This window comes from Neopelma chrysocephalum, unplaced genomic scaffold (genome assembly GCF_003984885.1).
Source record: "Neopelma chrysocephalum unplaced genomic scaffold, ASM398488v2 Primary Assembly neopelma1_60, whole genome shotgun sequence".
Classification (NCBI taxonomy): Eukaryota; Metazoa; Chordata; class Aves; order Passeriformes; family Pipridae; genus Neopelma; species Neopelma chrysocephalum.
The window spans coordinates 16,524,592-16,546,454 of record NW_020897715.1 but is presented as its reverse complement, the minus strand read 5'-3'; the positions used below and the strand labels follow the sequence as shown (position 1 = coordinate 16,546,454).

Below are 21,863 nucleotides of genomic sequence, written 5' to 3'. Positions count from 1 at the left end.
TTACCAGCTATTCCTATGACTGCATTTGTGAGAGCAAGTGCATCCACTGATGACAAATGTACTTGAAGAAGCCAGTTTTGTAGGTATACTATTGGTGCCTAAAGAGTTCTCTGCAATTTTTAAATGGGACATGAACTTGACAAGAAGAGAAGCCCCACCCCATGAGCTCCCCAGTTCAAGCTAGTTTGTTAATTGAGCATCTCACTGCCAGGAGCTTCTGGCCACATGAAACAAACCCCCTACCAGCCCAGTTGACACTCACAGAATTGAGTGGCACCTATAATAGAACCAAGACAGAGATTTAATAGATCCTCTTTATTTTTGATTAGTGTCCTTTTCCCTTTCATGGATTAATCCTCAGCTACTTAATATTCTGTGTTTGCTGCTAGTACTGGAGAGGCACATCTTATTTAAGAAATATGAGAAGTTTAGTTATTTGAATGAGGAACTTCTAGAAATAGCAAGCAGTGGTATGGCTAGAATATCCATTGCACAGCCATACCGGAAGTCTGGTTCTCCAGTGGCTTTTGAACTGAGATGGAGATGCAGATGGAGAGCTTTAGAGAGGGAGAAGAATATTATATGGGACCACAGGAGTCATGACAAGAATTGGTGAAACAAGGATGTCTTTTGAAATGTATCCTACTGTACTCCCACTTTCCAAATTAGCTTCACAGCTGCTGTAATCTGTTATATCTAGATGTATAAGTAACAGATTTTTCAGGTAAAGAGATCATTGTTGCTCTTGGTTTCCTACATAACAGAGGCTATACATAATGTTTCACATTGTGTTTCTGCACCAAGCCTATGAATTGAGTCAAAGCTTTTTTAAAAAAAAAAATTAAAATGCAGATTTGATTTAAAGATCATAGTTGAGAAAGTTAACATTTATTCTGTGATTTTTATAATTTAGTCTATATTGATTTATTTAATGTCATAATGTAAAATGAAAACATGTAAATCAGACTTCATCTAATAATAAATCAAAACTTTTATCATTATTTGAAATCTGCAATGCACTCAGAATACCAGTGTCACGCTTGTCTGACAAAATGAATTCTTCATAAAAACATGCTATTTGACATTTACTATCCAACTGCCCTCCATTGACTATAGCCTATATTAATGATACCAGTGTCAATCAGGTATTTATGATACTGACAGGATAGCCACTTTTGCTTCTGTTCCTCTGGCACTTCTTCAGTATTCTTAAATTTATGAAAAATATACATTAATAGAGTTAGTTCCTGTTCCCTTTTAGCAAGCAAAACTTTCTGTCCTCTGTAGTGACGAATTATTTAACAGCAAATGGTGGTCTTTAAACTTAGCTTTTTCCACCTGCTGGAACCAGAAGTCATTAATTTGTCTGTAGCATGTAATATCTTTGTAGCTGCCATATCTTTGCTACTTCTTCCTTTTCTGCATACCTGTAGGTAAATAAACACCTTGCCAGCAAAGGAGCCTTAACTTTTTTTTCTTTTCCAGTGTGTTTACAGAAGCAAAATATTTCTACTGACTGCTACCCTGCTGACAGTGGAGCTTTGTTGATAACCAATAGTTCGCTTTACTGATTGCCAAACAAACTAATTAAATTAGATGAATGGTACTGGTCAGCTAACTTAAAAATAATAAGGCTCTTATCGATCAAGTACATTTTGGTTGCCATTTTGCTAACCTGCCAAGTGTAAGAGTATATGAACAAGCAGCTACAAAGTAGAGTGAAGTGTAAGCGTGCAGCAAATCAGCCACTCTGCAGAGAGTGTGCCTGTTCTCCTTCTGTTCTCCTTCTCAGAATATCTTTATTGGCTTGTGTTTGTTATTGGGTAACAGCATGCACAGGCTCTCTCTGCTGAGCAGCAGGGTAATGTGTACAGGTACCCATTCCCTCAGGATTTCGGTATTTTTTATTACAGGCACTCCACTATTTTGAGCAGACACCTGAAGTGAAAGATAACACAGATGCAAACCCAACAGTGCTCAGAGTGCATGGGTGCTTGGATCCATCTCTCCACTTCACCTTCTGCCGGCCCTCCCTGCACCCTAGCACCAAGAAAAAAACAAAGAATTAATTAAAGGCATAAAAATCCCCACCACACCACAAAAACGCAACTAAAAATAAAGAATGTAGGCCTTATGTTTTCCTTCCTTTCCTGCTGTCAGGCAGGTTTTGCACCAGCAGGTGCTACAGGGAGCTGGATACAGCACCAGGGGGCTACGAGAAGCTCAGCACAGGGAGCCCTTTCTGCAAATTGAAGTATCTTCACCATGTTTGGGGTTTTGCCCTCACCTCGAGGTCTTATTTCATACTGGGGCATTGACCCACCAGCTGCTTGTGGCACCGGGCACCACCAGCCCCCTGACCTGGCAGCTCCCCGGGAAGTGCTTCCTGCGTCAGCCCCCGAGGGGAGCAGCAGGACCAGTGGGCCAGGAGGGAGCCACCATCCTCCTGTCCAGGCCCAACATCGAGGCTTCTCTCAAGCGCTTTCCCCACTCTGTTAGCACTGGAGCTGAGGGAAGCGCCCAGGAGGCTGGTTCCCCTTAGGCTGCGCTCCCACCCCACTGCTGTGGGGCAGAGTTTACTTCACTTGGGTGGCAAGACAAAGGGTCCTCCTCCCTGCCTTCCGTCCCCTGGGGCCTTGGTCCCTGTCAAACATGGGGACTGTGTCTGCCATGCAGGATATGCACAGCTCAAATTTACTATGTGGTGGGATGAGGGATGGGGCAGTGATAATGCAGGGCAGCCTGCAGGTTGAAGAGTATCCTCCCAATGGAGTGGTTGTCTGGGTGGTAATTCCTGCTGTTCTGAAGTCTCCTTCAGGGTTCATTCACAGTTGGTCTCCAGATGGAAGGAGAGCAGGAGCTGTGCATGGCCATTTTCAAGGCAGGGAAGGGATCTCCCCACCAACATCCCCAAAGGCAAGGAATATATCAAAGTGATTCAGTACATTTGTAACATAAAGCCAACAAAGTCACTTCTCTGTTGAGTTTGCAGGCAAGTCCAGGGTATCATTAGTCATCAGAGATTAAGGATGGGAACAATTCTGAATCCCTGTGTGAAGAACAGGTGTTGCCCTATGAGTCTGACCTTAAACTAGCCTTTAGTAAAGGCTCACAGTCTTTAAGTCCTTATATTGCTTTCTTGCTGAGCACTCCCACTGACTTCATTAAGATCAGGACGTAAATAATGGGAATGAAGATGAAGGTCCCCTGGCAGACAATCCTGAGAACGTGAAACAATATGAGGCATTGCCAGAGGCATCTGAAGATAATGCTTTCCAGAGATGTAGCAAGGTAGAGGCCTATAAGAACCAGCACATGCCACAGATGCACCAGAGAGAGCTCTCTGGGGAGAGACAAGATGATGGCATTCATCTAGAACAGTCTCTTGAGGGCCTCAGTGTCATCCTTCTCCACCCAGAAGATGCTATAGGTGACAATCACTCTGGATACAGGAATTGTGCAAAAATCATGAGTCAGACATCAAATCTTCATCAGTGTGAGGTATCCCAGACAGAGAAACCCCACAAATGCCCCAAATGTAACAAGGGTGTCAGGCGGAGCATAGATTTGATTAAACACCAGAAAACTCACACAGGTGAGAAGCCCTTCATGTGCAGCGAGTGGTTAGCTCCCACTGGACTCCCACAGAAAAATACACACAGGAGAAAAACCCTACTCTTGTCTTGAATGTGGGAAAAGCTTCAGGTGAAACTCTCACTTGGGGAATCACCAAAAAAACTCACAGTGGTGAAACCTCCTTCAAATACATGCAATGTGGAAAAGGCTTCAGGGATTTCTCAGCACTCACCCAACATCACCAAACCCACATGGCTGAGAAGCCCTGTGTGTGTTCCCAATGTGGGAAGTGCTTCAAACAAAGCACTTACCCCAACAGACACTAGTGAGTCCACACAGGAGAAAACCTCTTTATGTGTGCTGAGTGTGGGAAGTGTTTCAAAAACAAGACACACCTCAAGTAGAACTGTAAATTTCACCTGAAATGGACAGCAGGACAGTATTTCCCATGAGTCTATGAGCATTGGTGCATCACCTTTAAAAAAAAAATTCAATTATAAATTCTATGGTGTGAATAAAAGAAGGAAGAAATCACAAAGGCGAGAAGAAGGTCTCTGTCATAATATGAATACGTTGCTGATGAGGTGGGAGGGGGTGTTAGAGAAGGAACATAAGTGGGGAATAAGCACCCTGTCAGCAGGAGTGGCTTGTCATGGGAATTGAAGGAAGGGATGTGGTATCAAGAAATAGGAAAGAAGCTTAGCAAAGAAGGAATTTACGTTTATAAATCTGATTGTTGGGTGCAAGGCTCTTGGAGGCATTAAAAGGTCCCACTGTCTTACTGAGAAGGCAAAAATGGCAAAGTAAACTCTGGCGATGGGAGCTTGCATTTGGGAAAGAAGTCACTAAACTGCAGAAGAAAAATTGTCCTTTATTCTCTCTGGCAGCATCTGTGGATATTTTAGGACTTCAGTTAAACCTGGGGAAAGATGTCCCAGTTTTCTAGTATATGTTGTAATATTCCAGCTCTTTGATGTGCTAAGTGCCTTACCCTATTAAATAGCAGCTTTGCTTCTGTTGTTCTCTCCCTTCCTTTCCTGCTCTATTTCCGTGTGCCTGGATTGCCCTTTCTACTCCTACTTCAGTGACAGACACATGGCTGCACCCCTCACTTTGGTCTCACTGAACATTAGGATGAAATATAATTAGCCTAGGAAAACGATGGGTGTTACCGTGTTAAACATCTTTTTGCTTTTCTAAGCGGTGTTTGATAACCATCTTCAGCAGTGTTTTGTCTTATAAATCCTGAGAGCCTTATTCAACCCTGGAGGCAACTGTGTATATGTAAATACATAGACCTGACCTGTAGCTTTACTAGTAGCACTCAGAGGGCTGTGAATTCTGTGTACTTGAGAGTCTTTTGGAGGCTTGTGGCCAGCTCAGAGCCTTCTTCCCAGAAACAGAGTGAAAGCTGGCAACTGGAAAGGAACAGGGTATGAGTGGTGGTGACTGGAGACCCATAGACTGCAAACAGAGAGGCCCAGAGGGGAATGGAAATGGAAATAGAAATGAAGAGTTCTAGAGGGGAGCAGAGTATGTACAGAGGTGAATAGAAAGGAGGCTTTTGGTGAGAAAAGGAGGCAATGAAGTGCGCTCTTGGCAGGATTGCAGATGACACCAAAGTGGGGGAAAGCTGACAGGCTTGAAGGCAAAGCTGCCTTTCAGAGCTACAATGTGGGCTGGAGGAATAGGCCCACAAAAACCTGACAGAATTCAACAGGGACTGATGCAAAGTTGTGTGCTGGAGCTGGGGCTGACTAACTGGGGGAAGCTCTGCTGAAAAAATCTGGAAGTCTTGGTAGACATCAAACTGGATGTGAGGGAGCACTGTGCTTCAGCAGCAAAGGTGGTGGGACAGTATCCTAAGCTATGTCAACCGGAGCATAGCCAGTAAGTAGATGGAGGGCAATGATTATCCCCTCAGCAACAGTTTGACATACAATGAAGGGAAACAGAGTGGGCTCAATGGAGATTGGAGGGGAAAAAATACATGAGAGGAGTGGAGCAAAACAGGGTGTGCATAGAGGGGTAGTACTATTTTGCTGAGTGTTTACAAGTCCTTCAATGGAAGACTGGAAAACTTATCTCTGTGTCCTCAGAATATGACTGGAAGTTATGGTGTCTGGTATTGTACTACTTCAGATCTTACACAGTTAACCAAAGATGTTACTAAAGCAAATAGTAATATTTGCACTGGGACTATGACATGACATGACATGACTGACATGACATCCAATGTCTAGGACACTGAATAATTAAACTCAGCACAGACTTAGAGCTGTCAGCATCTCTGGAATTGTGATTTATTTACATTAGTACTGAGTCAGGTAAAATGTTTCTGTTCACACCATCCTGAACAGAACAGAGAAATTCCCATCTCTTAGAGTTGTTTTCAAGAAGTGAGACATAGACTGAAGAAACAAACACTGGATGACATCTGCTTGTTCAGACAAGATCTGCATTTTTGGCCTGAAAGTCAAGTTACACATTCTGGAGAAATTCATGTGGCCATCAGAGTAGAATGGGAACAGCACATGTGCACCTATATGCTAAGGTTAGTCTTTGTTCCCAGCTGAAACGTGGTGATAGCATGATTTTTTTTCAGCACTGTTTACTTTTCCTCAGTGTTCACAAATACCCTGACTCTGCAGAGGACCAAGGCTGTCCTGCAGTATTTTTCTCCCTTTCATTTTCTTGAAGCTGTTTGCTGGACACCCGTCAGATTTATTGCAAAATTTGTAACTAGGAAAATGAGAATTTACAAGGAAGTATTCACCTGACCAAATCTCCCCCTTCTCTCCCTCCACACACTGTCCTTACTGAAACTGTATTGCTCTTACATTGCACTTTTGGCCTCACAATGCATACAGGGCTCAAAGTTTGTCTGTCAGGTGAATGGCACAACACTTTTAAAAAAGTGAGCAAGATTTGTAACAGCTTTTGCAATCAGGCGGCTTCTGCCTGCTGCATGTTTGGTAAGGTTGGCAAGCGGCACTGAATGAATAGGGTGTAGCTGAGTGGCACATATTTGTAAAGAGAAATCATAGTTCTAGGGAAAGTTGTGCTTTGGTGGAAAAGGTGGCTTGGAGTGAAAGAAGGGTTTATGTGTTCATACTGTGGATTTTGTGGAATCCTATTAAAGTAAATCTTCGTGCTTCAAAGATGTAGAAGTGTGTGTGGACTACACAGTAAAGTTACCCTCATTAGCCTGTATTTGATAAGCAAACGAACATTTCACTTTTATTTATTCTGAGGGTGGGGGTGGGGGTGGGGCAGTGGCCTATTACACAAAGTATTCATTTAAATGCTTTGTAGTCATCTGCTACTGCTGCTGCTTCCACAGCTCTCCTCTAGCTCAAGGCCTACTTGTTTAGCTGGGTTTCAGCTTCTCTTTAAGGCTTAGGCAGCATTGCTTTGCAAGTACAGCCTTCGCTGAGGGATCACAGAGGCAATCCACTCACCAGTACACTGCTTGGCCTCTTCCCACGTGTAGCGGGGCACATAGCCAAAATCCTTCTGTGCTTTTCTATAAGAAAAGGTGAATGGAGTGTTCAGGAGGGTGACCAGGTGACGGTTGGTGGAGGGGATGTATCTGACAAAGGGCCGGAGCAAGAAGCTCACGATCTCCAGCAGCAGTGAGAAGTAATACAACATTGTCAGAGGCATGGGGAGCTTGGGCTCGATTCCAAACCCCAGGTCCTTGGTCAGCTCGTAATTTAGGTCTGCGTAGCTCATGTGAGGAGTATCATCTGAGATGTAGTAGAACTTCCCCCTGACATGCTTGGCTTTCTGCGGGACTCTCAGGGCTTTGGCCGCCTGCACATGTGCCCAGGCGATGTTCCCCACGTACACAGGGTTCACCAAAGCCTCCTTCCTGGAGAAGCGCCGGTAGACATTTTGGTTCAACAGGCACTTATCCAGATGACCTTGAAGAAACGGGCATCCTTCTCCAAAAATGTACATGGATCTCAGGGCACAAGTCATCAGTGTGCCACCATCCTTTAGCACCTGGCCATCTGCTTTCAGCACAGAATCCTCTGCCAGTCTCTTACTTTGGGCATAAGGAAATTTCGATATGCTCTCATAAGCTGTATCTTCGTCACCATTGAAAATTGGGTCACCTCTGCAGTTTGGGCCTGTCACTTCTATGGTACTGGTGTATATGAAGTGCTGGACATTACAGCGGACACATGCTTCCAGCAGTAGCTGAGTACCTTCAAAAGTGAAACATGCAAGTCAATCCAGAGCTCCCAAAGTAGGAAAAAGAGGGCTTTTTAGATCATAAACATCATCTCTGGCCTGAGCTTGGCCAGATCTCCCCTCTCTGCAGCTTGAAGAATCCTGTCCTGAACTGAGAAGTACATTAAATGAAACCAAACCTGTTTAGATTATATTTCATTAGTTTCTTTATTCCCTTCCTTTTAAAAATTAGCTTCCCTGCCTTCCTAAAAAGATATTTTTGCACTGAGGCATTGTGTGGCATGTGACACAGAGAAAAGCCCTGCATCAGGGCGAGTTTAACTTGTCCGCTTCTGTTCTGTTTTGTGAACATCCACGTCTGATTTCTCGAAACATTTGTATTATAAAAGTTCTATTTTCTAGGAGAAACAAAACTTTCGTCCTCCAAGCCTATGAAGTACATAGCAGTGCCTTGGCTGGTGAGAAAGCCAGAAGAGCATCAGAGTGAAAGTGGAGGGAAACAGGAAAAAGAGGCCAGCAGTATTTACTGACTGAGCTTAGAGTCAGTTTGCTCTGGGAGCAGGACTGGTGCGTGCTTTCATTCTAGCAAATGTTATCAGTTGACCCTCACTGGGTCAACTAGTGGGCTTTTTTCACCCATGGGCAGACACTGTTGGCATCAGGGTAGGGAAGGGGGTTCAGAGCTTACAAAGCTTTCTGGTTTAGGGACATTTTAATATTTGTTTGATTTTTTTGCTGGGGTTTTTTATTATTATTTTTTCCCAGGGATTTAGACAACACATTCTGCTGTGAAAAAAGTCATTGCAGCAGCAGTAGGGTCATAAAGACAGAGCTTTACAAATCCTCTTTCTGAACTACCAACCCTGTATATTTTCAAACTACCCAATGCACAGGTTTCCAGGAACTTGGCTCTCTGCTCTTCCTCCTGGCAGGGACCTAAGAGGCTGCCCACTGGGCTCTAATTTGTGGTCACTGACAATTTGTGATTTTGACTGAGCAGAAATGAAAGGTTACAGAAGCAGAAGATACTGGCAATAAGTCAGGCTAAAACAACTAAAATGCCATCTCACTCTTTTTAAGGTGCATGTAAGGGACAACTCGACTACAGAGAATTCTCTCTTGCTCTGAACACTGGTGAATAGCCAATATTTGTAAAGTGATGTCTGTAGAGGTATGTTCCTTATTTTTCTGTGAAGAAGTCCCGTATCTGTGGGAGAGAGGAACAAAGTACTGGGCAAACTATCCATGTAAATAAGAACATCTTCCCCAAATCTTCCCCAGGTTGCTGAAGCAACGCAACCAGGGAGGTTCAGCATGCATACAGGTTGGGCAGTACCAGTTCTCTGAAAGGCATAGAGAATTTTGGCATCACAGGAAGGGGAGTGAAGTTGTTCTTTTAGGAAATACATTTAAATTTCCTGGCAACTGATGCTACACAGGCCATTCCTAAGCCAAAAACTTCCCCTTCTTCTGATCTTTTCTGGAAGAATAGGGGTTCCTCAGTAGAAGGGGAGACCCCATCAAGGAGTCACTGAAACCCCTCCCTCCCATAGCTTTGAGTTTGTTGGGGAATTTTTAATTATAAGCTCAAGGTGGGAGAGCCCTTGTTCCTCTCAACTGCCTTCTTGCACACCTAGACCTTATGGCAAATGGAAGGAAAAGAAGAAAAGGAAGAAGAAAAAGAATAGGAAGCAAAGAGCCACAGGCTCTGGGATGTTATCGATGCAACATTGCTGTAACTGCAGTGTTTGTAAAAACTGAAAAACATACACAGGCAGGGATGCTATGTGGAGAGGGAGAATAAGAACTGATTTCTGAGATGGGCATTGGGATTTCAGAGGTGAATTGATTTCAGAAAGTTCCACTGAACCTGGGTTTGTGACTATAGCCACTGAAGGCAGAGCCTGTGCAGATCTCAGGATGGGCATACGTAAGTGTTGCCAAGAGTGAACAATCCAGCAGTACCCTGCAGTGGGAGACTGGGTGTGGAGAGGCCCAGAGCTGCATAGGGCTGCATGTATGCACGCTTTGCACTCTTAGGTATGCCTGTGCAAGATGCAGAACAACACAGTTAGCTTGGCTCAAGGTAAACACACGTCAGGTGCTCCCTTTCCTGAGCAGATGGTGATCAGGCCATAGTAGACACAGGTTTGAGAAAGTTGCTTCACCTGCTCACCTGTTACATTGACTTCCCAGAGCAACTGCTTCTCTATGAGGCCCAGAGTGTCAATGAGGGAAGCCGTGTGGATGACGAGGGAGACCCCCTGACAGGCACGGTGCAGGAATGTCACATCTCGGATGTCCCCTTCCAGGATTTTCACCTCAGTCTTACCCTTGAACTCTGCAAGAGCAGCAGAAAATGAAGCAAAAGAGTTTACAGGCATCCTAAGAAGAGACTGAAAGGAGTGGTGAAGCACTGACCCCGGCTGACAGGTGCTGACAGTCCCAGCACAGGAATGATATTTTAAGGCTGGTGGAACAGAAGGCATTTTCCAATGACTGTATTTTCAAGTGCTAATGGCAGTGCTATAAAGGTCTGTGTTGCATTACCTACCACATATTTGGAGCCAATATTCAACACAATTCTTTCTTTTTTATATTTAAAGAGAAATATTTTCCACTGATAGCAAGCTTCCTTCAGGTGTGACTATTTTGAAGTTCACAGGGGAGTAGCTTCGGCTACCCATGTCCTGAAGACTGTGTGGCTATAGATGTGTTAACCCAAGCCAGGCACTACATGCTCCTGTCTTCAAGGTGATGAATGATCTCTCTCCACCCACAGCATGTGAGCATAGAAATGTGTTCACACCTACTTTCTTCCCCTTGACCTTACCCATATTGCAGCTCTTCTAGTACATTACATACAGTTCTGACACATCTTTTTCTTGTACATTCACCAGGACTTATTGTGCTTTTTCTAGCTCCAGCTCTGGCTCCATTTCAACATCTGTGCTGTGGAGTCATTTTTAGCATGCACATCTTATCTGAACTCTCAAGACTGTTCTGAGCTACCTCAGACCTGGCTTGCTTTAACTCCTGATTTTTAAGCCCTCTCCCTTCACAGCAGCTAATGTGTGTGAAGCTCTAGGTCTCAGAGCCATCCTTGCCCTATGTTGTGCTGGACAGAAGCATCTTTTCTACAGTCCAGAACTACACCAACAAATGAGCCAGCACAAGATGATCACTTGGAGACATTTACAGTCTGAGCCAATGCTGCTTTCCTGGGAATTCAACTGGCCTGGCTGCAGCAATGCCATGGGAGAGGAGAGGACTTTCTCAGCATGACCCACAACTTTTAAGGAGGTGGTGTCATTACAGTGGGTTTTCTCAGAGACTCTGCTGTGGCTGCACTAGATGGCTCCCCAGGTGCAGCTGCTGGGGAAGGACTCTGCAGCACAGGCAGATCCTCTGTCTTACTCCATAATCAAATGCCCCTTTTAGATAAGAGAAGAACCTGATCAATTTGTACAGCTTTTAGCCTCAGCCATGTCTGAAATCTTGTGCATCACCATCTCCAAAGCAAGCAATATTTCATCCCATGTCTTTATTATGAAACACTGAGAGAGGTAGCTGTTGGGACCTGGAGCTGAGTGGGAATATTTTTTAAAATGATTTTACCTCACTATGTAGCATGCTGAAATGTAATCCTGCATTGATTTAACAATTATTCTGATGCAACAGGCTTGAGGAGCTTTTTTTCATCACAGAAGTTTGTCTGATATGTAAGACTCGTGAAACATTTGCAGAACTGTTACTAAATCTAGAGTCACTGTCCTCCCAGCACAATCATTATCACATGCTCTCTTCTGCTCCTTTATTTTACAGAGTGCATTCATTTTCTAAGACTCCATTTCCAGAAGGTTTATACTGAAGTCTACTCATATGGATGCAAAAGTGTCAGATGAGGACTAGGGTTTTGTTATGCACCTGGTAGTTAGATTTCTCTAATAAATATTTGCCTTTGTACAGCTTTTATGCTGATGTTGTCCATGAAAAAGGTTTCATGGGGTTGCAATAATTTCAAAAATAGACATAAATAGTTTTCACAACATAAATTCTGACATGTCACCTTCTCAAAGTCATCACAGTGCCCAGGCAGGAGTTAGGAAAATAGAAGTTTTTACACATGCAAATTAAAGCTTTCAGGAAAAGTACAGAAGAAGCCTGTCCCTTTTAAAGCTGATGGCAGGGATACTTGGTACCAGTCACTAGGGAGCTGCTGTCTAGCTGCTTTGTGCCTTGCTTGGGCTTGCAGTCTGTGTGTGTGATGTGAATTGGGAAGTCGGCTTCTCTATTTGATTTTAGCCAGCAGAAATTGCCACAGTAAGTGGGCCTTGTTCATTTTAGCAGCATCAGCTACATGTCAGGGATCAACAGATTGATCTTGTTTTGCTCTGGGTGAAGAGAAAACTACAGGTGAACTTGGAAGCAGAGAGAGGAAGCCAAAAATGACTGACAGACAAGGTCTGAGGTGGATAGCAGAGAGAAACTTGATTTCCATCTGCACAAACCATTGCCCCCAGGCATCAAAAAAGCATGTGTGTGTCAGATCAAAGAGAAAGGAACAGAATAAATTCAACTCGGCTCTCTATTTTTGTATAAAGCAATTACAAGAAAGTACCTACCCACTGGGAAAGCCTTTTCTACTTCACCAGTGGTTTCTGTGTCCTGTGAGTTGTAAGCAAACTCTCTGCTTGCTATGGGGTATTTTTTGCTTGGAAATATAATGATTTCTCAATAAAATTCAGTGTCCTGTTGTGAGCAGTGTTTGACTCAGCGATCTAGTCAGACTATTTGCCCTAAACTGTCTTTCTTTTTTCTATGTGTTAGTTAAAGTTCAGGCAAACAGCAGTGTCTGTGGGACTTCTTAGCTTGAATTTCTTAGTGTTCTTTTAGACAGGACCTAACATCTGTGAGGTGAAGCGTGGGGGAAGGCATTCCTCATGAGAGCTCTCCATTTTCCTGATTAACTGGATGGTTCATTAAAATGGTCTACTTTTTGTATTCATGGGAGAAAATTTAAAATTGCGTCTTATTTTAATTTGTAAAGAGTAAAGCAATTTATTTGCTTCTTTAGCCCAGAGAAGCTGAAATGTTTATTCTGTCCCCCTTTCAACTACTTGGATGTTCAGCTACTTGTTTCCACACTGCCTTTCTGTTTTGAATGCCCTGATAAAGGCAAATTAATGTTTGCAAGGTTGAGCAAAAAGATAGCAATTTTTCCTCAGAAAGAGTCCTGGAAAAAAACCCTCACATTCCTTCTCCCTTTACTTTTCTTCTGTTTTGGATCAGTATTGGGTTAGCAGTGCAAAACCATTCAATGCTCAAGCATCACACAACCTATAAATGTGTCTCTGAAAAATGACATGAAAAGAGGGTTCAGGAAAGGAGGGAAGAGATGTGCAGAGGGGTGAGACAAGGACAAGTGAGAAATCCTCTTGAGAACAACACTGGAGTTCTAACTTTGCCAGAAGTGCCAATGCAGTAGTGAGCAAAAAGAGAATTGTGTTAAGTGGAAGCAGAGGAAAGGCAGAAAGATAAATCTGAAGTGGGGATGGGATGTAGGAAACCCAAGGCACTGAACTACTGTGTTCAACCTGACGTTCATTCTCAGCCACACAATGTCACTGGATAGACTCCAGCTCACAGCACTTGACATTAATTGGATCATCCTGAACTCCTCAGGGCTGGGGAAGAACACTAATGCCACTGTTCTACACAGGCTGAATGCAGTGGTCAAGGTCTCAGCAGGAATGTTATTTGGACAAAAGAGGAGTGTCCCTGAGTGTCTCCTGGCACAAGGAGCTGTAACTTGCACATATTATTCTGTCTCTGCCCTGACTCTGCAAAGAGATTGCAAGTTCAAGGTGCTCAAGAGATTAGTGAGAAAAAAACACACTCAGCTCTGCTCTTGGGTATTCAAGAAATCCAGATAACATCTGCTAGCAAGTAAAAGCCTCCACAGTAAAAGTAATGCAGGTCAGAAGACTCCAGCCCTACAGGTTTTGTAGCAGCCCTGCACTTGGAATGAGTCACTGCGATAGAGAAGAGCTTGAAAGGGAATGGCAGGGCAATATTTCAGGTAGTCCCGATCCCAGGCTCTGGTAGAACACTTGAGGAGATGTAGCCACAAGGACTGATCCAGACAAAGGAACTACCAGTCAAAGTGCAGCGGTTCAAGTCTGTTTAAGCACATCTGGAATGCCAGCCCGTGGTTCCTACTACCAGTTTATGGTAATTGATTTTTCTCTATCTCCTGTGCTGGTCAGATGGGCAGCAGGAATGTCAAAAGAGTAAGGGGGGGGTGTGGGCAGTGCTCAGTGGAGGAAGAAGGGAGGATAAGAAAAGAGGGCAGAAAGCTTGCCTATTAACAAAAAAAGAAAAAAAACCAGGGAAACCTTTGCTGCAGCTCAGCCAAGATTGTGCCCACACAAACAATTGTTTTCACTTCCTAGGATTGTCCTCACAAAGCTCTTCTGGCCCAAAGCACTGCAGATGCCTCTGTTGCTGTCCTGCTGCATCAGTGCTAAACTACACACACTCTGGCTTCCTTGGCCTCTACTACAATTGCAGGTTTTGTCTCTGTGGAAATGCTCTGAAAATCAGAGTAGGAAGGGCTGCTGCAAGGCTCAGAGGCATCTAGCAAATCATATGGAGATATTCCAAAAGGGTTCACATATAGCTGCCTGTGTAGAAAAAGAAGAGTCCTGAGGTGAAGATGCGACAGAGGAAAGCATTAATAAGGAAATGTAATGTAAGGACTTGTGATCTTTATTGAATTTTGGTCCCTCTGTGCCTTTTTATAGATGTGCTCAGTATCTCAGGAAATGGGACATTTAAAACAATGCTCTGAGCTGCTTTCCCTGCCACAGACTGTTTCTAATACTGGGCATACACTCATTTGTGCTGTCTCCAATCCATTCAAGAAGCCAGAGTCCTGCCTTGCACTTTGCAAAGGGGTCCTGTCTCTTCTGCGCTTAGCACAAGTGTTCTGCTCCCCAGGAAACCATGGTAATGTTAATAACAACAATTTTTAAAATACCTCCTCACAACTCTCCGTCAGAAGATCATTATTAACCAAACTAACCAAAGGTTGAAGAAAACCGTTAGAATTTGCACCCACAACTTTGTCACTGCATTCTAGTCTGGCACATCAGAGCCCAGCACAGCATGATCCGGATAACAGTACCCTCCTGCCCAGTATAGCAAAGCTTGTGTTTTCCTTTCCCCTGAGCCAAAGAGTGAGATTTTTACATTAATTTTGCTCTGTGGGTTTTGTTGTAATAGAGGCCAGGTTGAAGACAGTGTGTTTACTGAATGAACAGTCTCTCTCTCCCAATCTAGAGAAGCCTCAGAGCCTGAGAAGGAAAACATTTATTTTCATTTTACATCTGATTTCTGAACTGGAGGGAGAGGGAGGGATAAAGCAAGACTTCCTTGAAATAAAACCTCTATCTGCAAAGCTGGTTTGAAGGAAAGGATAAGACTTCCAAGCTATCCACATGAGACAGCAACACACATACCTGCAACACACAGTCCTCATTAAATGATACTTACTTTCAAATCTGCTGAGTGCTTCCTCACTAAAGGCTTTGTCCAGCAGTCTGATCTCAGCCAGAGCCTCCTCTTCTTCCAAAAGCAAGCGGACAATCCTCCGGCCAAGAAATCCTCCTGCTCCTGTCACCAGACAGCTTACGCCAGCCAGGGACATTGCTCTTCGTTGCTCCTTGGTGTCAAACTGGCTGTCTCTTGAGCTTAGGCAGGCTGGTTCACCTCCTGCCTGAGGGAATGAACATATGACATCAACCTCTGGAGTCTTTACAAATCAAAGGATGTTACCAGAAAGAGAGACTAATGAAAGACAAACTCTAATCTCCACAATAAGCAACAATATTTTAAGCATGTCTCACTTTTGCTAGCTATTGCTATTCAGAAGTAGCTTACAGATTTTTTTCATGCAAAGGAAAAATACTTTAAAAATACTGTAAGTGAATTAAATTAACAAATCAGAAAATGCTCAAAATCAACTTCAGTGCCAAACAAACCCCACAAAAATCTGCCTCAGTCCTCGGTTCCACCTCTCTAACACTCAGAAGACTGTGGGGGAGATTTGCCTGTATTTATACACTGCAGAGCACTACCTCAGTCATTTTGCTCCCCCTCCCTCTTGAGTGCCTCCTTTGCTGCAAAAGAATGTGATGCTTCCATACCACCACCACCCCCCCTCACAAAGAGGAGAGCTCTGGATGCAGTGAGGTCTAAGCCTAGATGTGGTCCTACAGCCCTAAATTCTGGGAGAGTAAACCCTCATGCTGATAATTCTCTCTTCACCTTCTTGTGTAATACAGTGTCAACATGGGGGTAGGGAGCATTAAAATAAAATGTAAATAGCAGGAGTAGCTATTTAGAGTAGTTTGAGGAGCAGACTCTATTTTTTGGATAGTGTGCTTCCCTGTTATAGCATAGGCTCCTCACTCTGCAAAATCAAAAACTAACCTCTGGGATTTTGTGTTTGTAAATACATTTCGTATACTACAGGCATTCAAGGTGATGAAATGGTTTAATGTACCGTCAAAGACAAATTAAAGCTGCGGGAGAGAAAGATTCACCTCTGGAAATGTCTGGTGAGTGTACCTAATTAAAACAAGGCTGTTTGTTCCTCTACAGTGAGTTCCGTTGTTACTTGTTTACATGTCCAAAGCACAGGGAAAAGGCCCAGGTATTTCCCACTTCTCCAGTTCTAGCAAAACTGTTTTCTAGTTTGAGACCAGAGCAGGGCTTAGGCATTAGCCTGAAGCTCCTAATACCTGCACTACCTTCCTGGGTCTGTCAAGACATGCTGGCTGCAACTGTATTTTCTCTCTCTCACATGCAGGGATAGACAGACATCCCTGTTGAAGCAAGATGATAAATAGGTAGCTACCTTAAGAGATAAGGAAGCTATGAAGAAGCCCAGAAACACAATTAATTAGGCTGAAATCACCGGAAAATGGATCACTGATTTTGGGCACAGCTGGAATGGATATCTAAAAATGTTTTGCTTCCATTCACATGACTAACTGCTAAGCTCCCTTTTTTATTCTATCATAGATTTTGTTCACTCATTAAAGAGAACCCTGGAGAAAAGCTATAGAAGAAGCATCCCCACACTGTTATTTTTTTAGAGCAAAACTGGGCCTACAAGGGACAGGAGGAGAGCAAAACCATTTATGTTGGAGGAGAAAGGTTTCTAGCTGACACAGATGACAAAGTTTTGGCAACTGTTTCAATTCTAGCATCCTTGAAAATCCTTTCCTTACACTAACAAATCTTTAAAAAAATTGTTATCAGTGCTTCTTTCCTTGGCTTTTCACAGGCAGGACCTTGACATTGTATGTTCTTATCAGAAGCTGCTGCAAATTAGTTTTGTGCACTTTGCAAGGCAAAATAACTGGTCAAAGCCTGCTGCTGCAAGTGATGTTCTCTGTAACAGGGCTTTCTTTTTACTTTTAGGAAAGAAAAAAAATGCCTTAAAGAGGCATTATAAAACCAGACAACACATCATAGCCTCTTAAGATAGAAAACACTCTCCTACACTAAGCTTGCCTATTAGAATGACCAAGTTTAGCAGGGGTAGTGCTTATATGAGAATGAGTGCTGCATAGGGGACTGCAGGGAGATTTTGTCCTCTTAGGTACTACTCAGCCAAATGCTTGGCTTAGTTTGAGGTAATTTTATACAACACTGCATAGCAGCCTTCATCTGAAATGCCATTTGTGAATGTCAGTGGTCAGACAGCAGTAGTTTTGCTCAGTTCACACTCAGACCTGCTGGTGCTTCCTGCAGTCTCATCTAGAGCCAACATTTTCACATTTGGTTCTTGTTGACATTGCTGTGTGGGGTTGCTGGGTGGCATGACAGCTCCTCTGTGCTGCAGACAAGGCTGGCTTTGGTGTTCCCGAAGGGGCACAGAGGCAAATGCTGGAATGGGCTGTACACCCCAGAACAGTGTCAATGAGCAACAAGGCCAGAGTCCACCAGACCCATGACCACCAAGAAACAGCTTGATGAAATTCTGAGTTATTGCACAGGTATGGGATTTGCAGACTAAAACATGATTCAGCAGCATCTAAAAAAGTTTAGCAATGCTATATTCTGTGTCAAGGCATAGTCATTTTTTAACTATGTTGATGTCTTCTCTTTGACGTCATTGTAAAACAAAGCCACCAAAATCTGATATTTTGCTGTAGAATGGACTTTTAAAATGGATTTTTAGAAAATCAGAGCCTGTCAATTTTGCGTGTGTTGGAGAATTGCTATACATGGATATCTTTGTATATGTGCAATCTACCATGTCCCATCACAGCTGTGTCCCTAATCTCTGGTCCAGGAATGCTGTTGATCCTCTGACTTTATTGGTGCTTAGTGTGACAGATACTTTGGAGCAGTGGCTGTCAGGTGTTAGAGAATGCATTTTCTTAGCCTTGTCAAAAGGAGAAAAAGGTATTGGGAGAGAGTGTAGTGGAGAGGAGAAGACAGAACGAGAAATAGTGAAGGGAAAATTCCCAACAGCATTGAGAACAAACTGTATGATGGTACTGGAGTGACTAAATGCAATAACATTGCAGCACAGAAGTTTTAGATAGGATAAACTGTACTTTTACAGAGGGCAATAGTGTTTAAATGTGCTATCAGGAAAAAGAAGCTATCCATGATCAAGAAGAGAAGAACAGATCTTTTCTAATTTAGGAGAGGGTTTTCTGAAGTCTGCCCTGTTGCCTGGACTGATGAGAATTGAAGCAGGGAAAAGCAAAGGCATGGTCATTGTTTAACTGGACCTTTTTCTGTCTAATCAGAACAAACCCTCCCCCCCCCCCACACACAAATGCACAGTACTTTTCATGTGAAAAATTAATGTGTTTCTTACAACCATATACCTGTAAGCTCAAAATGCCTAGATGCTGGCAGCTCTGGGAAAGAGACTGTACTCTCAGATGTAGATTTACTCAAGGAAAGCTTCTGGCCTTCAGAGTGAGAGACACTGTTCCCTCTTGGAAACATTTTCCTCTCTCTTCTGGTTACACATTGACAAGAGGGAATAAAATTTAAATAATTAACTTTTGGGCATCTGTCCTGAATCAAAGTCTGAATAAATTCAACTTTTCATAGTGGGGAACAGTTATAAGACACTTTAATCGAGGTATGAAGATAACCACCTTAAGAGACCTCAATGTTTCTGTGTGTTCAAATCTGAAAAAGAAAATATCTCCTATTTCAGTAGTACCAAAGTTCTTCCAGTAGAAGGGAGAAAGTGATTGTAAATGTTTCTTACATGATCTCCAAAATCAAAGAGACTTACTTGTTGTAGTCTTTGCTATATTGGACAGCATATGAGTTGGGCAATTAACTAGAAACAAACATTTAGTCTCCTTTTCCCTTTTGTTTTAGGAAGAACTGTTTCCTCAGCTGAAATGAAGAATTGAATTATATATTTAAAGGCTGGAGAAAATTGCACCATATGACAAAGGAAAATGTGTATATTTGGATCCATTTTGTAGATAAACTACCCTTGTAAATACACTGACTCCCTGTACCTGCTACATCCTCCAGGGATGCTGTGAAACAGCAGAGTTTGATTAGTCCTTAACCGACAAATTTACAATATTTGGGCAAAGTTTTTTTGAAAGATTTAACCTTGCTTGAATTTGTATCAGAGATATTCACAACAATCAAATACAGAAAGCAGAACAGAGTGCAGACAAGAAGGCATGAGACTTTGGTACACATTGGCATGGATCATGGAAGATTTCCGAAGTCTTGGAATAGCTGTAGGATGGACTTTTTAAATAGTCTCTCAGCCTAGTCAAACCCTGTGAGCTCTTATTTTTAAGCTCACCCACCAAATACCTTTCTTTTTCCCTCAGAAAATGCTTTCTGCAGCCTCTTTCACAGAGATACATGGCTGCCTCTGCAGCTGCATGGTAGTTGATCATGGCAGCACAGTGGTAAAACACAGTACAGATCTCATGTGCGGCTCTCATTTTATGATTCTGTGATATCCCCCGACAATTTTGATTAAAAGGAGCCTCGGGAGGTCTCTGTCCCAACCTCTTCTTAAAGCAGCATCAGATCAGACAAGGTTGCTCTGGACCTTGCCCAGTCAATCTCAAAATACCTCTAAGGATGGAGGTTTCACAAACCCTCTGTTACAGGATTTGACACCCCCCCCCCATGGTGAATTTTTTTCCCACTGATTTCTACCTGGAATTTTCCTCATTATCTTTCACCCTTTTACTGTTCACATCCCAGAAGTTGGGCTGGATTTTCTCCAAATGAGTAGTAAAAGACAGCAATGTGATCCCCCATCTGCCTTTAGCCTTCTCAGGACTGAGTACTCCCAGTTGTCTCATTCTCGTGTTGTACATCCTTGAAGTCCATCAACATGTGCAATGTGCTGTAATTCCTGAGTCTTATCTGGCAGGCTGTCAGTCTGCTGACAAGGTTTATTGTTACTGGAACAGAGAGGAAGGCCTCCATGTGAAGGCCTCTGGAAGATCAGTGCAGACACTGTTATCTCTGAGAGAAATTAAAGTCTAAACAGAGTGAGCTAACAGGGCTAGCTTCTTTCTTCTGTCTTCTTAGGGACAATTTAAAGTAGGGTTTATGCAGAAGGTTGCTTTTTGATAGCATGGTTCCCCCTGGCCATGTCAGTGAAGTGGGCACTGAGATATTTGCCAGCTGCAAAGCAGTCTGTGGTAGGGTGTCTGAACCACTGAGAGCTGGCTCTTTGTCCCAGAAGTGGTACTCTGCTGCAGGCTCACCCTCAAAACTTCAGCTGAAGAGCAGATTTACCGTTTGCCCACAAGATGCACATGCCCAATTCTATAGGGATTCCCCTTCGTTATTGATTCCTGAGGCATGATACTTACACAAACCTGACCAGCAAAATCTTCCCTTACCCTTGCTCTATGGCAGGGCACGCAGAACTATTCAAGCCTGCAGGCATTGCCTCAGTTTTGGAATACATGCTGATCTGAAAGGGGAAAACAGGCTAGGAGGATATTCTATATAATTACATAGTTTGAAAAACCAGATAGAAAATTCATATGGCTTTAAAGGCCAATAGCAAGAGGCAGGATTAGAGAAGAAGGTATTTCAGCTCTGTGAATGCCTGCAGTCCTAGACCCCTGCTAATCTTCATTTCACTTCCAAGTGCTCCATACCTGTTCAAATATGGCTCCAAAGGTACTCCACTAGACGTCCAGATCACAGGATTTGCAAATTAGTGGCCTCTGCAAACATTTCTGGTTTAAGATGTTTATGCTATCTTATACACCAAACTTATAGAACAGCTTGATCAAAGGCTGCTGTTTCTATGGCTACCTTAGTAGGGTAGCCATACACATCCTTCAGCTCCACCTGCTCCACCTCCTATCCTTCATCCCCCAACTTCAGTGTCATGGGAAAAACAGAGAAGGCAATCACAAAAAAAACCCACGGTGCTTTTATTTTCATTATGTTACAGTGTCTTTCCTTTAAAACAGATTTTGATCTCATGTACTCAATAATAGTGTAAATGAAGCCACCTGAAGTCAGCTCAGCAGTGCAGACAACTTCCATCACTACTGTTTCAGCTCCAACAGACTCTCTGAATTTCTTAAGATGGCTTTCCTCCCTTAAAGATTTTCTTCACAATTGTAACAATGGCATGCATTCCACCATCTTGATTTTGTTGGCTTTAAATGAAAGCTGAGACTCTGGAGCCTGAAATTAATGATTCTCCTGCCTCAGCAGAGCAGTCTTGAGCACTACCTCAGCTCCAAGGAACACAGACTGCTGTGAGGAGCAGCATGAGCAAACCATCAGACTGGCTGCATGCATGGAACACTGAGAGAGTCTGACTGCAAGTGAAAGGTGTCTCACTGAAATGCTGGTAAGAAATGGATGATCTTTCACCACCTGGATTTCTCCAGACAAAAGAGATTTCTTTCAGTAAATGGGAGTATAGAACAAGGAGCAAAGCTCTTGATTGTCAGCTACTAGGGAGACAGAGGAGCTCATTTTCGTGAATGAGCCCCTCACTACCTATTTTCCCAAACTATGAAAAA

The 21,863-nt window shown here is 43.1% G+C and overlaps 1 protein-coding gene across 7 annotated transcripts; it reads right to left on the bottom strand.

Annotated features, from left to right (window-relative positions):
- Nucleotides 1–1,661: 1,661 nt before the first annotated feature.
- Nucleotides 1,662–21,819, bottom strand: LOC113966616 (3 beta-hydroxysteroid dehydrogenase/Delta 5-->4-isomerase-like). 7 transcript variants are annotated; one of them, XR_003533900.1, is made up of 6 exons: nt 15,822–16,511; nt 15,334–15,556; nt 9,953–10,117; nt 7,038–7,790; nt 3,888–3,995; nt 3,120–3,220 (listed from the first exon to the last, which is right to left on the bottom strand). XR_003533900.1 is itself a non-coding variant. In XM_027681525.1 (5 exons), exons 2-5 carry the CDS (start codon nt 15,485–15,487, stop codon nt 1,922–1,924), a joined length of 1,191 nt encoding a protein of 396 aa, XP_027537326.1. In that variant the 5' UTR covers nt 15,488–15,556; nt 20,036–21,819; the 3' UTR covers nt 1,662–1,921. The 7 variants fall into 7 exon arrangements, 6 of the variants coding, with proteins under 6 accessions (XP_027537326.1, XP_027537328.1, XP_027537325.1 ...); XM_027681525.1 differs by lacking the exons at nt 3,120–3,220; nt 3,888–3,995; nt 15,822–16,511 and adding exons at nt 1,662–2,040; nt 20,036–21,819; XM_027681527.1 differs by lacking the exons at nt 3,120–3,220; nt 3,888–3,995 and adding an exon at nt 1,662–2,040 and having other exon boundaries at nt 15,334–15,552; nt 15,822–16,513.
- Between the last annotated feature and the right edge of the window lie 44 nt (nt 21,820–21,863).